Here is a 16603-nt window from a genome sequence, read left to right on the forward strand (position 1 = left end):
TAATTACATTTAATTTTTTATTTATGTAAATAAAATGATGATTACAATGTATTTGATATTCATTATTTTTTAACTCACTATTCAAATATCTTGAAAGGAATTTGATTAAATATATTTGAAGAGATTATTTTTAAAAAAAAAAAATTAATCAAAAAATTTTTTATCGATCAAATCTTCGAACATACTTGAGTATCATTTTCTTACAATGTAAGTAACTTGATTTCGACGGTAGGAAACGCTTTCATGTGGTACAGTCAGCAATAATGTCAGTACCTTGATTTTCGTGTCATAAATAACAATGGTTTTATGTTGCCAAATTATACGAATATCACGTACCCAAAAAATTTAAATTTGATTTTCATGTCCCCCTTACAATAAATGGTGATGGTAAATCATTTATATTTTTATATATATATATATAATTGGAATAATATTTTAAATACCAAAATATCTAAAGTGGACATGGATTACAATTTCCATCAATAACTAAAGGCATATCACACCGTCCGAGACCCTAGAATTGCAATGCGGGGCGAAGCATTTGCAGAAGGTAATTTCATTTATTTTGACAGTAAAATTAGTCATTTCTTTAATAAATATCCTTTTTTTTAGGGTGGAAGGAGTCATGTACCGTGCCGAAAAATATATAGAGTGTGTCTCATATGATACCATCTCACGGATCTTAATATGTGAAACGAATCAATACTATCAATATTCACAATAAAAAATAATACTCTTAGCATAAAAAGAAATATTTTTTCATGGATGACCCAAATAAGAGACTCGTCTCACAAATATAACCTGTGAAACCGTCTCACCCAAGTTTTTGCCAAACATATATAATATCTCATACTGAAAACGATGATATTAAAAATAATTATATCGATGAGTTTGGAGCCTCACGGGCAAAACAAAAAACAAAATAAGTTCAAGTATATGTTTTTGGGTATTGTTCGGGTTCGTGGATTTTAATCAAATCAGAAAAGAGGTACGTGGATGTTATCATCTCTTCGAACATGCTCTGATGATAATAATGATAATATACAATGTTTCCTTACAATTAACAAATAAGGAATATAATTTAAAATCTTTAACTCTCAGATACCGTCCATGATACAACTCGTCACCCATTCTCATCCCGAAAATTTAATCTCCGTGAGATTGAGAATAGAGATTTTATCAAACAGATAGAACCAAAGATGAAGATGGAGACGAGGACTTAGGGTGTCCGCAACTCTGGGTTTTGAAAACCCCACTCCATTGTGTTGGCATTTCAAAAAGCCAACCCAATGAACCCAGCATTAATTCGATGTTCGGTTAAAACCATTTTTTTTCCTTGCAAGCAGGTCCCACGCCAACTTTAAATTTTTAACTTTTATTTTTTTGTTTTGTTTTCAAAAAAAAAAAACATGTGTTTTCTTTTTTTTGTCTACTTCTGTTTTCAACATCATTTTTTTTTAAAAAAAAACTTTCAATTTATTATTTTTTTGAAAAAAAGTACTTTCAATTATTATTTTTTTTTAAAAAAATTCACCTGCAGTTTTTTTAATACTTATATTTTTAAAATTAATTAATTTTCAACAGTATATTCATCAAATTATTTTTTCGTAAACTACATATTAAGATAAAATTATAATTTAAAATAATAATTATATATTAATTACTATATTTAAAAAAATAATGAATTTATTAAGCAAAACTAATATATATTATTAATAGATTAATTAAATGTGCAAAAAAAATATTTTTATAATATTATATATATGAAAATGATAAATAAAGGTAGTAAAAACAATATAAAATCATGTATCAATTGGTGAGATCCGACAAAAAATTGTTTTGTTTCAAAACTCTTAACAATAATTATCAGAAAGATTTTAATTGAGAAGAAAAAAAAAACCTTTTCATAAATTAGAAAATCGATAATAAACCCCGAAAAAATTAGTTGAGAAAATAATACGTCATGCCCTAACTCAAGGAATCAAAAGACCAAACTTACACAGGATAAAACGAAAGACCGAAACAAAATTTTTATCTTCTAAAAATCCCGTTGGTATTTCGAATGCAAAATCCATCGTTAATATCTTGTCATAACTTGATACAGTATTGAAAAATCAAACATGGTTTTACAAAAATTACTCCAAAAGAAGTCCTGCAAATGCGACCAATATAGAGAACCAAAAGACGAATATACGTGGTAGTCGGATTCCTCCTCCGCTTAGGTCGTTGTTGATTCCTGATGGCCCTAAACCGTTGTTTGGCCCTCCTAATACTCCTGTAGGAGTCATCACGAGCGGCGAGCCGCCATTTGTCGTGGTGGTGGTTGGCGTGCCGCTTACTGTGGTTATCGGGGTGGTGGAGGTTGGGGTGGAACTAGAAATCAACAATAATAATAATAAAAAAAAAGAGTTACAAATAATCGGTTTAGCTAAATATAAGTACAGTCTCACATGGAAAAGTATATAATGTAACCATATATGTTAGATGCAGACGATTGCTATTAATTAAGAATTCAAAACATTCCTAATCTCTTCTAATTTTAAAATACTCTATCAGATTTTGAAAGTTTCTAATTTCATTTAAATGTCACATTTAATTAAGGAGGACATGACATATTATATATATATATATATATATATATATATATATATGGTGGATCTTTTTTTTGACCTGGGGTACATTGAAATACCATAAAGCAATAAAAGAAGAAAATAAAGTAGCAAAAGGAATACAAATGGATTGACACCTTTATAGAGAAGTGTAAAAATTTCTTGTATTATATACCTTTATCAAAAGTTATCTTGACCCGTCTATTTTAAACATGAAGAAATAAAACTTTTGAAATAAATCGTAATATTTTTTCATGAGTTAGATCATTTTCAAAATCTGTCGCATAAATTGATTTATGAAACATTCTCATAACAAGAGTTATAATATCTTATATTATGTTATGATTTTTTTTTTAAATATATATATATATATATATATATATATATATATATATATATATATATAAAAATAAATAAATGCACTAAAATAAATACCTAGCAGTAGCAGGATAAGCACATCCAGCTCCACTACCTGTAACTCCACCAAACATTTGAAATTTAAATTATTATATATTTGAATTTGAATGAAAGAAAATTATTTTGCTGGAGCTTCCCAAAAAAAAAGAAAAACAAAGATGGCATGAGAGCATTTGAAGAATACTAACTAGGGTCCGAAGTGACGACGGTGGCGGTGCCGGTGAAATTACAGGCGGCGGGTGCCTGCCGGTTTTTTTGGAAATAACTGTTGACAGCATAGCTGCAGTGAGCTTTGACGGTGTTTGGGTTGAAGCAGGGTCCATTTTGATGGGTCGGGTTGCAATCTGCCCCGGCTCCGCATGCGTAGTCCAGTGTCTTTTGCAACTCCGCGTTACTGATCCCATCCTTGCAAACGCACCAGCTGCCACCTACAAGAAAACAGTTGGTAGCTGTTATAGATTCTCCACGCGCTGTTACTTTTTGTTTTGTGTGTGTACTTGGAGGGAGGTGGTTCTAAAATTTCTAGAAACGGGAGAAAAATATCCAAGAAACTTGAAGTTCAGATTTCGAGGTTTAGCTTAACTAAACAATTCGATCTGAAAAGAAATGCAATGAACCTGTACTGTGAAGAACAGGTACGAGCCCAAAAAGTCATGCCTTGATATTCAAGATTTGGAGGAAGCTTGTTGCCAGTATTTAGCTCAAATCTTGAAAAACAGATCTTGTTTCTTTTAGGAAATAAAAACTTTTCTTTTCTGGTAGAAAGAACTCATTGAAATAAAACAATACAATCATATTTTAAAGTTTTTTTTGTGTTTTTACGGTGAACAAACACTAGATTTCGAGGGAAAACGGGGGTGGTGAAAGAGCTTACTTGAATGCTCAGCCATGGCGATGAGGAGCACAGTAAACACAAAACCTGCAGCCATGAGAAAAGGAACAAGAAATGGTGGTGGGATTGTTTGAAGAAAGCAGCAATTAGTGCACTCCCCAAATTATTGTATGTCGAGCACTAGTGCTACTACTGTAGGTCAGCAGATATCAGGGTTTTTTGTTCTTAAAAGCAGCTTAGCAATTTGAACTCTTTCCGTTGCCATATATAATTGATTAAATTAAATATATTTGAAATAAAATTAAAAAACCTTGCTGGAATTCTGATTATTTACATATTTAACCCTTCTCCGAGTCCCCGACAATTTTTTTATTTTTAATTTTATTCCTAGCGTAAAATTTTCACGCAAAAAACATTCTTCCCCCTAATAATTTATCCAACTTTTCAATATATATTGAACCAATTAATTGACTCAACGGTTTTTTTAATATTATGATTTGGCTCAAGCAGCTCGCACAAGTTGTGGACCTAGCGGACCAACCCCTAGAGGGCCGGTTGGCGTGTGGGTTGAGAATTTTTTTTTAAAAAAAAAAAACAAGTATGTAACTATTTGATAATTATTTTGACTAACATATAGAAATATGAAATCAATGATTCAAAATTTTATTAATTTTTTTTATAAATTTTTATTTATGAAATGATTAAATTCAGTTAATTAAATATGTTAATATATTCTTTAACTGGCCCGTCTAAACGGAACTAATGTGTCATTTCTCGTGTGCTCAAGTTTCTAGAGCCAACGGAGGTTCAAATTTAGAAGTGGGTGAAATTTTGAAGCAATGGGCGAAGCATTATTCTTTAGTCAAATAATTGCTACTTTATGAATCGCATTATTTTCAATATTTGAAGGTTATATGCAGGTAATTTCTTCCTTTTTCACGTTTAATAGCTTCTTGGTCAAAATGGGTGATTGTTCGGTTTTGTAGGTTCGTGTTTGAAGTGGGGGAGTGGAAAGTGTTGGTGTGTATTTAATTTTCTCAAGAGTTGGCTAGTGTGTGGTGTTTTGTCCAAAGTAGTCTTCTATATGTCATCCTTAATCTCTCAAACAGCCAGTTGTGGGGCACCATTTAATGCATGTGGTTGAACTAGTTCAAGAATTGCATGTAGGTATTAGATTATTTTGGTTTCAACGACCAATTTTGATAGTCCTTTTGTTTCTCTAATTTGAATCTAAAGTGCATGAACCGTTCGGATGCAGTTCTAAAAATTTGATACAGTAATAAAATATTTTTTCTTTAATTTGCAGAGCAGTGAACTATGCCTCCTTGCTTGAGTCCCTTAGACTCAAAGAATTGACATTGAGGAAACAGTTGTAGATAAGAGTAGATCAATTTAAAATATTAAAAGATTTTATAGTTTAAAATTCTAGTCCGGACAGAACCATATTTCTAGTTCCGCCACTGGTGGTTTGGCACGATTTGTTGCTTGCATGTACCAAAGTTTTATAAGTTAGGCAATATGAGACCATGAAAAATACGTGAATGAAGCGAGGAAGAGGAAGACCAAAAAACACTTGGTTAGCAAGTAGCAACAATACCACACGATAAAGTTCATTTAAATATAGATGATAATTTACTAGAAGATAGAGCACAATGACGCAGAAGGATCCATATAGTCGACTAGAAGATAGAGCACGATGACGCAGAAGGATCCATATAGTCGACCCCAATTAGTGAGCTATAGACTTGATTGTCGTGGTTGTAGTGACTTTGGCAAACTTGAAGCGAACTATGACCTTTATTTTTTAATTGTTTTTGCTTATTTTTACTAGGACATCTATGAAGTATGTTTGGTGTTTTTAGTCTCAACAGTTGAGGCAAGTATGGAATTCGATAATCAGTGCATGAGAATATTTTTTCTGAACCTTTTGCTCTTAGTTTTATCGTGTTGTTTTGCATTCATTTCTGTTCTATCTTAGGATGAAATCGTTTCAATTTTGGTTATGTCGGAAAATAGATGGAACTTGGTCAAGAATGATGGATTGTTGTGCAAGCATCGAACGATACGAGGCTTGGCCACTGCAGAGAATTTGTTTGCTCAAAAATCATCTAATAACTTTGCTTTTGTGGATTTGCTTACAGATTGGAAAGGAAAGTACTTCCTATTGGGAGTATTTCATGATCATATGAAACGAGATACCAGTACCGTACCACGTCTAGTTGACATGAATGAGGGATACTGTAACGAGGAGGTAGACACAGAAATCGACATGATTGGTGGGGTGAACGTCAGAAGATTGGATGTCACTGTACAAAAAAAAAAAGAACATCCTGGAATTGGAAAGGATTGTAAAAGTTGCAAAGACGACCACTCAACTGCTAGTCCCTTGCCTAGATTCGGCTCAAAGATTGCTTCTGATTCGTGACTTTAATTTTGAGTTCTGTGGCAAGAGTACTTTCATCAGATGTCAAGGTAGGGCCACCTGATGATATTCCTCCGGGTTCGAGGAGGGATATGGCTGTAGAGTTCAGGATACAACTATTGAAAACAACGTTGTCCGTGTTGCCGTAAGGAGGAACAGTTGAGACGAGCTTTGTTTTTTCATTTCTTCTTGTGACTGTAAGATTTGATTCGTAAGGTTGTGTAGATCCTAGGCTTGTAAACTACAGCATTAAGAGAGGACTGGAGGAGGAGGAGGAGGAAAGTATGAGAGAGGCAGATTCGCATTACTCATGGAACAAATACAAGCAGTTGAAAGACTACTCAGGAGGTTCCCGATCGAACAAGATAGAACAAGAATCGAACAAAGGCGAGGTAGAGGAAAGTCATCTTTTGGGCAAGCCTTGTTGAGGTCTCGGTAGTCTACGCGGATCTTTCTTTTGCCATTTTCTTTTGACCATTTGTGTTGTACTCCATAGTTATAACCGGCAAATTGGGTTGGTCTGTAACTATACGTTATATTTTTATACATAGATTTTTTAAAAGCACAAAGTAGTATTTTTAATTATTATGTTTCAATTTGTATGTAAAGACTCTAACCGCCATATTCTACTATAATTATCAGGGAGCAACAACTTCTCTGCTACGGAGAACGAATGAAATTACGCTTGAATTGTTATATGAATTAAAAAAATTGATTTTCTGGGTTACCACAAAATATAACTTTTAGTAAAATGATTGTATAATTGATATCGAAATCAGGGTTGAGAGTTACATTCTCATTGATTTTTTTTAAAAATAGTATGATTTGGTCTTCGGAATAACACTTTCTTTCTCGCTCGGCAAGTTCGTCTAGGGAAGGTTGGATGTCATTGTCTAGCTAGCTAGCGTTTACTTGCACACAAATTGCTCATATTTTTTTTGTTCAAATTGACGAGGAATTTAATTTCTGATTTAAAAAAAAAATCAGTATAATTTTTTGTAATGCTGACGTGACATCTAAAATTGCTAATTTTGCTATCGCCAAGCAAAATTGTTACAATGGTACACGAAAGAACAAGAAGAAAAAAAATCCAAAATTTTAAACTTAAACCTCACTCATAAATATACATATGGCCGTACAATTAAAAAATGACAAAAAAAAAAAAAAACAGTGTCACGTTTATCTCCTAGTTTACCAAGGGAACACAATGTATATAGATTCTTTCCAGCTGTCCTCGTCAACTTCAAACCATTCAAGTATAAAACTACAATCTCACCCCACTTTTGAAGAACTGAAACCAAACAAAAATCCATGATTTGTTCAAGGGCCATCTCCAAGAAAGTATGCGTGATCGGCGCGGGTCCATCCGGCCTCGTCACGGCCCGGGAGATGAGGAAAGAAGGCCACAATGTGGTGGTTCTCGAACAGAATCATGATATTGGAGGTCAATGGTTGTATAACCCTGAGGTGGAGGATGAAGATCCCTTGGGCAAAAACGATTTCATGAAAGTTCATAGCAGCGTTTACTCGTCGTTGCGCTTAGCGTCTCCCAGGGAGATAATGGGGTTCACTGATTTCCCATTTGTGATCAAGAAAGATAGGGATGTGAGGAGATTTCCAGGTCACAGGGAAGTTCTTTTGTATTTGCAAGATTTTTGTGACTACTTTGAGTTGAGAGGGATGATAAGATTTAATACTGTTGTCGTGAACGTTCAGATGTTGGAGTATCCTGGAGTTTTGGGGGAAGACTTGAAGTGGGTGGTTAGAAGCAAGGAGGTGGAGAAGGAGGTGGAGGAAGTCTTCGATGCGGTGGTTGTCGCCACCGGACATTATTCTAAACCTAGGTTGCCTAAAATTAAAGGTATATATATATATGTATGTATGTATGTATGTATGATCAGCACGTACGTACGTAAACAAGATTAAGCCCGTTGGATATTTTCAGGAATGGACGTGTGGAGAAGAAAGCAACTGCATAGTCACGTTTACAGGATCCCAGAACCTTTCAAGAACGAGGTATGACACATCAACTTACAGATTTTTAAGGTATTTTTCAAGAAATTAGAGATCGATTTGCGAAAACATAATTCACAAACTTAGATTAAAAGGATTTGAAATTCGATCTAATAACTTATATTAATGGTTTCAAATCCCTAAGCTGATGCAAGAAATCTTTTTAAATGTTTTTCAAGATTGTAAAATTTATTTTGCATGTATGGCACACTTCTCTATGCTTTGAATCCCATTGTATCCGTAACTTTTGGATGTATCAAATCGAGTCTTTATTCGATGTAAACTATTTTTTTTTTGAGTGTGTGCAAAGATACATAACATTTGATTTCATTTTCCTTAAGAGTTGGTATCATGTGAGACCGTCTCACATGATACTAATATGTGAGACGGGTCAGCCCTACTCATATTCACAATAAAAAGTAATACTCTAAGTATAAAAAATTATACTTTTTCATGGATGACCCAAATAAGAGATTTGTCTCACAAATTTGACCCGTGAGACCGTCTCACACAAGTTTTTGTTTTCCTTAAAGGTTAAGCCACTCTCCAACTAACTTTATATTTATTCAATATATATAAATAAAACTATGTATTAATTTCAAATTTAATAATTAAATAACAGGTTGTTGTGGTAGTTGGAAGTTCAATAAGTGGGCAAGATATATCGATGGAGCTTGTTGACGTGGCAAAGAAAATCCACCTAAGTGCAAAATCGTCCCATGCAATTTCTCAAGGTTTATCAAAAGTCATCTCCAAATATGATACTCTACACCTTCATCCCCAGGTCAATATCTTGTAATGAACCCATTTGGTCACTAACATAACAAAAAATAAAAAAAATAATAATAATATTTTTTAGGGCAAAATTTAGGAAATTTTTTAAAAATGTTTTCATCCGATTGATTTATTTATTTACGTGTAATGCCAAATATGTGCATAATAATGAAGATAGAATCATTGCATGAAGATGGGAAGGTTTTATTCAATGATGGATCGTGGGTAATTGCCGACTCTCTTATATACTGCACAGGGTACGTAAATAATGTCGATTTTTTTAATTTTATTATTATCAAATATAGGATTTCGAATTAATGAAATATAATGTAATTTTGGTATATTTAATCATTTGATTCCATGACTGAGATTATGAGAAATAAATAAGAAATTCTTCAAGTGGTGACATTTAATTTGTAGGTATTCATATTCATTTCCATTTCTTGACACCAAAGGAATTGTAGCGATAGACGATAACAGAGTTGGGCCACTATTTGAGCACACATTCCCTCCTTCACTAGCTCCTTCTCTGTCATTTGTTGGTATCCCTGGAAAGGTAATAAATATCCTTTTCATATCTTCAATATACATGTAGCATTGGATTTTGAACCTTGAGTAGGGTGATTTCAAATTGTTTGTAATTATTAAAGTCTTTACTGCAAATTTTCTATGAGAAATAAGAGATGACGTAGAAGTTTTGAAATTTTCGAACATCCAGAAACAACATGGTGCTTATTAATTTATTTTGCAGCCTACCTACCTTTCTACATACTAATCATCAAACCCCAACTGATATTCTTGATGAGTCATTTGTTCAACCAATTTCATTAAGCTTAATTCCGCATAGTTAGCACTTATTGACCTATGAGAAATAAAAATCTTGTCTTGGGTAACAAATATAACATTTGATCTGAAGATCAAGAAACGTTTGAACTAAAAGATTAATCTTTAACTATTATTCAACTTTGTTAGGTTAAACATGCATGACTGAGATTAGTAATGAGATGGATGAACTCTTAGGAAGTTCTTGTGCGTAATGCTGACATTGTTTCGCTTATTTTAAATTTCATTAAAAATACAATTTTTTTTAAAAAAAATTGACTGAATCATTTTTATTTAATTTATTGTACAATTCATTAATACTTGAAAAACAAAAAAAAATATTATTTATTATAAAATGTATTTATTAAATATGTATTCATTAATACCTGAATTTTATTTTTCTTCAATTTCGTTTAGAATCCACTAATAGATGAGAGAACAAACCAAAACATGTATTTATTATTACTATTATTTTAAATTTTATTAAAGATATATATAATTTTTTTTAAAAAAATGAGTGCTTTGTGATGGATGTAGCTTATAGGGTTTCCCTTCTTTGAAGCCCAAGCAAAATGGATTGCTCAACTGTTGTGTGGGAAAACAAGGTTGCCATCATGGGATGATATGATGCTATCAATCGAAGAGTTCTATCAATCAAGGGATATTGCGGGGATTCCTAAGAACCACACTCACGATATCTCCAGTTTTGAGGTCAAACCAATATATATATATAATTAATCATTATTAGCTAATTCTGATTATGAAGTTGACGTTACTTTTAATGCAGTATTGTGATAAGTATGGAGATTACATCGGTTTCCCACGTTTAGAGAAGTGGAGAAAAGAGCTTTGCCTTTCATCTGTGCGAAATGCAGAGATTGACTTGGAGACATTTCGTGATGTATATCATGAAGATGAAGAGATGCTGCAACAAGCCTATCAAAGTTCTCACTTCACTCAGATAATTGATCAGTCTCGAATCCCATGATTTATAAGTATCACCGATTATTTTGTTATGCTAAATGGGATATACTATTATATCAAGAATCTACAACGACTTAGCTGATAACTAGAAATTTATTAGCTCGACGTCTATGACTGTCTCGACGTTTTCTTATCTTTCCCCAACCGTCCAAGCACTTTTGCAACAAAAATCCCTGTTTATCATGGGTATGAGTTGAGTCGAGTGATTCTTGAATGGCATCCAAATGTTGTAATTTGCAACATTTTCCTGGTGTAGCACAAGCATTCTTGCTGGCATTTCTTTTCAGTAAACCTGTTTTCCCAGAGTTTTTGTGCTGGCTTGTTCTATTTACGCGTTCTCTTTCAGACGAACCCACTATTTTATCAGCTTCTTTCTCCTCCTCGACATAAATATTATGCACAGCTTGTTGGAGATTTTGCTCTGTTGTCATACTCTCGATTTCTTGATCAACAGAAGCAACTATATCAGCAAACCAATATAGATTTTTATTTGAGTTTCCCACTGGCTCCGAGCTTGAAATCTTCGTATACATGTCCATTCCTCAATGTAGAAATCAGAATTAAAGTTTCCGCTCCAATCACATGGAGTTCCATGGCTGATTCTCCCTCCAATTGTTTGGAAAAAAGAGGGATCTTGATTCGAATTCCCTCTGAAATTCCTATAGAAGAAGAAAGCTCATTCTCTGTGCTTGCACAAGCCTTCAAGTTCATCTCCTCAACAGATATAATTCCAGCATTGTCATAATCTCCAACTTTAATTTCCTCATTTATCTTCTCGATGCTTTCAAAATTAATATCGGTTTCCGATATACAACTGTGGGGTGAAGAATTTAAATCAATATCCAAAGATGATGTTTTTTCAGCGGAGCTCCCTTCGCAGTTTACTAGTCTATAGTGTGTGCAAAGTACAGGTTCAGGTTTTGTATCCTCTCCAGAAAAACTCGAGTTACCAGTTTACTATACTTGTCACCACAACGTTCAAAAGGAGCAGAGGAACTTGCCATCATTGATCCAAGAAATGCGGGTTTGTTCAAGTCAATCAAATATCTTGTTTTGTTCGGAGGATGAACTGTCCTGGATTACAGGACGAGCAATACAACTTTCCTCTTCAAACTGCTCCTTTCCACCGCCATGGCACGGATAAGCTGGAATTTCAAGATCCAAAAATTTTATATCGTGTCTCTTGCTTTGAAAAGGGGGTGCTTCGACTCCATCAAAACTGGTTTTTGTAAGAAAAAGGCTGGAATTTACCGTCGTGGTTTCTTGAAATTTCCCAGCAACAAAATATGGTCCATTCTGAACATCATCTGCAGATAACATAGGCATTTTGCCATCTGGAGAATCTTCAATGAGGTAACTTGTAGCATGTGGCAGAAGAGTCTTACAACTATTGGATTTGGATTGAGACAAAATATGATTCGACTCCAATGTCTGTAACTGCAACTGTGTAAATATTCCCCGACTCTTGATCTCGTCCATCAATTCCATTTGCTTTCTATACAAGCGATGCAGCTCCGCGACCTAAGAGAGCAACGGAAAAAGTTGATGTAAACCTCAAATTATAATATTGGTTTAAGAATATGCTAAAACATTGTAATGATTTCTAAAATAAAACGGAATCGACTGGATATGTAGTACTTTGACTATCAATAAATTTTTTTATATCAAATACAGGCATTTAAAATAGACATTGTGTAAAATAATATTTATAAACATGGAAGTACACAAGATTTAGATGGACACGAATCAAATTTTTAGAAAACATAAAGTTAAAGTCGCCGACTTGTTTTTTGAGGAGACGATTGAAAGCTTCTAAATAAATACCTGGAATCTGAATGTGGAATCATGATTTTGAATTATCTGCCTCAATACATCTTTGTCATAACCTAAATACTGCTCAAGAGTATATGATGGCAGCAATACATCGGTGCCTCGACACTCCATATAATTATGATCAACATTGAAGAAGTGCCATGAAAATCCATTCGCACGTACATTAAGATCCTTAGCATGGTAATATACAGGGACATAGCTTGTATACTGCATAGCTGCAACATGTACAAGTGAACATGTGAGTGAATGAAAATCGACCTACTAAAATTTGAGATTAACAGGTGGATGGATTCCCTTGAAGTAATACTTGGGACATTCTTTTTATAAACAAAATGTGAACATCAATTTTTTTTTTAAACTAAGGTAAACATCAATTTAAATTATTGAAAATAAGCCTTGTTTGTTAGCAACAACAACTCACATAAGCTCAAGCTCAAGCTCAAGCTCAAGCTCAAAGGAAGTAAACCGCACTTGAGCTTAAACATGCTTATCACATGTAATATGAAGAACGAGAGATATATATCCGGGATTACTATCCAAAATGTACATGTGCATGTGATTGGATATCGAGCAACAAAGACCAATAAACGACCACTAATATTATCACCGTAATGAACTATAATGAGATTGTGTCTGCTGAATTCCAATTCGTGATCACTTACAATGAAACATATTGTCTCTATTCTAATCAGTGTGGTGCGTTGTTGATTAAAACATAGTTTCCTCAATCATAGACCGCAAAGACAATTACATGGCGGGTGCGTAACTTCACAAATCTCTTAGTTTTTTATTACGTTTCTTTCTTTTTCAACTTTGCATCATATCCCAAACATGATACATGCAAAATTGATGAATTGCAATAGTTAAAAAGTGCACGCAAGTTACTAAAGAAGCCAATAAGATTGAAATAGTGCAACATACTCAGCAGTGTGAACAATGTAAGCCTATACAAAAGTCACTATGAAAGCAAACAGAAAACAAAACATGGATAGTCGAAAAACCTAAGGATAAACAAAATCAGGGGAATAGATTAAAAGTGATGAAAAGTCATAAATCAGCTATAAAAAAAAAAAGCCGTTTTGTGAGTAACTGATGGGATAGAAAAATTCAATTGAACAAATCATCTGCAATTCTGCACAAATACATCGACTTTAACATCGCTCTCAATCATTTCCTGTTCACGAGAATATTCATTTATGGAGGTAAAACATTCCAATAAAAAAATATCAAACCAAAATTGAAGCAAACTACCGAAATTTAATATTTTTTTGATAATGAACACGATAGGGAGCCGAACAAACTCACATAAAACCAACTGTTTCAAGAATTTTTATTACAAAAACCGAACAAGAATCTCAATAAGACATTCAATATTTAAGCTAAAGTTGGCATTTTTGACAGCTAATAAAACTAAAATTAATTTAAAGAGCAAGAAATACGTGTGATAAGGTTCTATTTCTTGGCATTAGGCCACGATTTAGCAATACAAAAACGGATTGTGGGGATAGGAGAAATGACAAAGAATATTCTACAATTCCCACAGAAGTAAGAAATGATATATCAGATACAAAGAATCCAACATTGGAAAAAACAGAAGACAAACATAAAAAATCAATTTCTTTGTCATTTTATCAGAGTTTCTTCAAATTTCACGGATCAAATCGTCAAAACCATCATCCGCCACCAACCAATATCAAGCTCTTATATTTTTTCAAATTTTAAATTACTGACGAGATATACTCGCAGACGTGCACAAACTTTTTTAGACAATATCTTTTTGAAAAAATACAAAGAGAAAATCAAAACCCATCCATTATTTTCCGTAAAAAGACAAGATCTTTTTGAAAAAAATGCTAGAAAGAAACTACCTGATGCGAGAGCAAAAGATTTCTGCGCAAACGCTGGCTTCAAAAAGCTGCAATCTAGTCGTTTACAACCTCGAAAGATTTAAAAGAACCGAATACGGTGAAGAAGAAGGTAAAATAAAATGAAAAACTTCAAGGCCGTCAAGAAGGCAAATGTGAAGGGAAAATAAGAGAAGAAACCAATGTCATGGGGAACTGAAACAAGCTGACACTTTCAGTAAAGCATACATTTAATAGAAAGAAAGAGAGATGCCGGGATTCTTCAGTGTTGCAAAAAAGGACAAGGCCATGAAATGAGGGAAGGCTCAACCGAGTGTGGGAGAAAATGAAGCTTTTTGCATCTGCTGGGGCCACATTCTTTGCAGTGTCAGTAGAGAGAAACGGAGAACTGTAAAATTAGACGAGAGAGGTACATGGAATTTGTGCATAAGTGAGGCTACAGAATAGAATTTGTGGGGTCAGAGGTAAGCTTGTCCGTTTCTACATTAATATTAATATTATAATATGCTTTGAAGTTTCGACAGATGGAGTCAAGTAATACGTATGCATCAAGGACCACGTCATTACTCACATGCTTGAGTTCCCATGTGTGGATTAATTCTAGAAGAATGTAGAATGTTGGAATGATTAACCAACTAACAGAATTGATTCTTTTATTTGTTAGTTTGTTACGTATAGATGAATACTAACTCCTTGTATAAATCCCCTTGTAAATGATTGGGTCATGATATAGAAAAACATTCCAAAATTCCTTCTGCTTGCTCTGCTCTTTTTGCTTTTCTATTCTGGTATCAGAGCCAACAATGGCGGAAGCTACATCTCACACTGAATCCAGTGTATTCACCATTCCTAATTCAAGTCTCAATCCCTCGTTAGTAAACCCAGCAAATCAAATTAATGCTGTGAAATTGAATGATGACAATTTTCTTCTCTGGCAACTACAAATTCTCTCGGGCATTCGAGGATTGGGTCTTGAACATTTGCTTCATGAAGATACACTCATTCCACCCAGAATGCTTGATGCTGGAGAATCGACTCTCACTGTAAATCCGATGTTTGTCACCTGGAGCAGGCAAGATCAACTTCTGTTTTCCTTTCTGTTGGCATCCATGGCAGAATGTGTCCAAAGCCAGATGATTGGCTGTAATACCACGGCGGAACTTTGGTCGCGAGTCACTCGCTTGTTTGCCTCAAGATCGAAGGCTAGAGTAATGCAATTCAAACTCCAATTGCAAACCCTAAAGAAGGGTGGCCAAAGCATGAAAGAATACCTAAGCAAGATGAAGACCTACGTTGATATGCTTGCGGCATGTGGTCATCCCATCTCTGAAGAAGATCATGTTCTCTATATCCTTGGAGGTGTAGGGATTGAATATGAATCAGTTGTAGTTCATATTACCTCCAGATCTGATTTCTTGTCCTCTGCCGATGCTAGTGCACTTCTTCTTGCTCATGAAGGACGGATTGAGTCCTACAGTATCACTACGGACAATCCAATGTCTACTGCTGCTGCTCATGTCACTACTTTCTCTCAATCCAAAGGTCGAGAGAATGCCTATGCTCGCACCCCTTCTCGTGGTCGTGGCCGTTCTAACAGAGGTGGTCGGAAGAACTGGAACCAGGGCAATGCTCGTCCGAAGTGTCAAATTTGTGGGTATTCCAATCACATTGCAGAAAAGTGCTTTTATCGATTTGATAAGGACTTTGTCCCGCAGCACAGAACCTCCGGTCCTTCTCAGTCTTCCTACCACATGCGAGATAATAACTTTTCTCCCACTGCTGCAATGGCTATGAAGCAACAAGAAGAGCTCAATGATGATTGGTGGTTCCCTGATTCAGGAGCCTCTCACCATGTCACAAATGATATTGCCAATCTTTCCATTGGATCTGAACACACTGGAGGAGGTAAAGTTTTTATTGGTAATGGGTCGGGGTTGCCTATTTCTCATATAGGTTCTTCTTCATTTGACTCTCACACTCATCTTGGTAATCATACATTTAATCTACATAATCTACTTCGAGTTCCTCATAT

The 16603-nt window shown here is 34.4% G+C and overlaps 3 protein-coding genes across 7 annotated transcripts; 1 reads left to right on the forward strand and 2 right to left on the reverse strand.

Annotated features, from left to right (window-relative positions):
- Positions 1 to 1945: 1945 nt before the first annotated feature.
- Positions 1946 to 4102, reverse strand: LOC140813533 (PLASMODESMATA CALLOSE-BINDING PROTEIN 2-like). Its single transcript, XM_073172067.1, has 4 exons — positions 3901 to 4102; positions 3215 to 3454; positions 3045 to 3081; positions 1946 to 2373 (listed from the first exon to the last, which is right to left on the reverse strand). Exons 1-4 carry the CDS (start codon positions 3953 to 3955, stop codon positions 2136 to 2138), a joined length of 570 nt encoding a protein of 189 aa, XP_073028168.1. The 5' UTR covers positions 3956 to 4102; the 3' UTR covers positions 1946 to 2135.
- Positions 4103 to 7502: 3400 nt separating this feature from the next.
- LOC140837064 (flavin-containing monooxygenase FMO GS-OX-like 9) lies at positions 7503 to 10984 on the forward strand. Of its 2 annotated transcripts, XM_073203066.1 has the most exons (7): positions 7505 to 8141; positions 8226 to 8296; positions 8916 to 9077; positions 9242 to 9324; positions 9488 to 9623; positions 10427 to 10600; positions 10677 to 10984. In XM_073203066.1, exons 1-7 carry the CDS (start codon positions 7592 to 7594, stop codon positions 10875 to 10877), a joined length of 1377 nt encoding a protein of 458 aa, XP_073059167.1. In that variant the 5' UTR covers positions 7505 to 7591; the 3' UTR covers positions 10878 to 10984. The 2 variants fall into 2 exon arrangements, with proteins under 2 accessions (XP_073059175.1, XP_073059167.1); XM_073203074.1 differs by lacking the exons at positions 9242 to 9324; positions 9488 to 9623 and having other exon boundaries at positions 7503 to 8141.
- Positions 10985 to 11199: 215 nt separating this feature from the next.
- LOC140837079 (uncharacterized) lies at positions 11200 to 15015 on the reverse strand. Of its 4 annotated transcripts, XM_073203106.1 has the most exons (4): positions 14752 to 15015; positions 14575 to 14643; positions 12698 to 12921; positions 11200 to 12394 (listed from the first exon to the last, which is right to left on the reverse strand). In XM_073203106.1, exons 3-4 carry the CDS (start codon positions 12917 to 12919, stop codon positions 11909 to 11911), a joined length of 708 nt encoding a protein of 235 aa, XP_073059207.1. In that variant the 5' UTR covers positions 12920 to 12921; positions 14575 to 14643; positions 14752 to 15015; the 3' UTR covers positions 11200 to 11908. The 4 variants fall into 4 exon arrangements, with proteins under 4 accessions (XP_073059207.1, XP_073059202.1, XP_073059186.1 ...); XM_073203101.1 differs by having other exon boundaries at positions 12698 to 14643; XM_073203085.1 differs by having other exon boundaries at positions 14575 to 15015.
- Positions 15016 to 16603: the final 1588 nt, after the last annotated feature.

Source organism: Primulina eburnea, chromosome 1, assembly GCF_022965805.1.
Source record: "Primulina eburnea isolate SZY01 chromosome 1, ASM2296580v1, whole genome shotgun sequence".
NCBI classification, from domain to species: domain Eukaryota; kingdom Viridiplantae; phylum Streptophyta; class Magnoliopsida; order Lamiales; family Gesneriaceae; genus Primulina; species Primulina eburnea.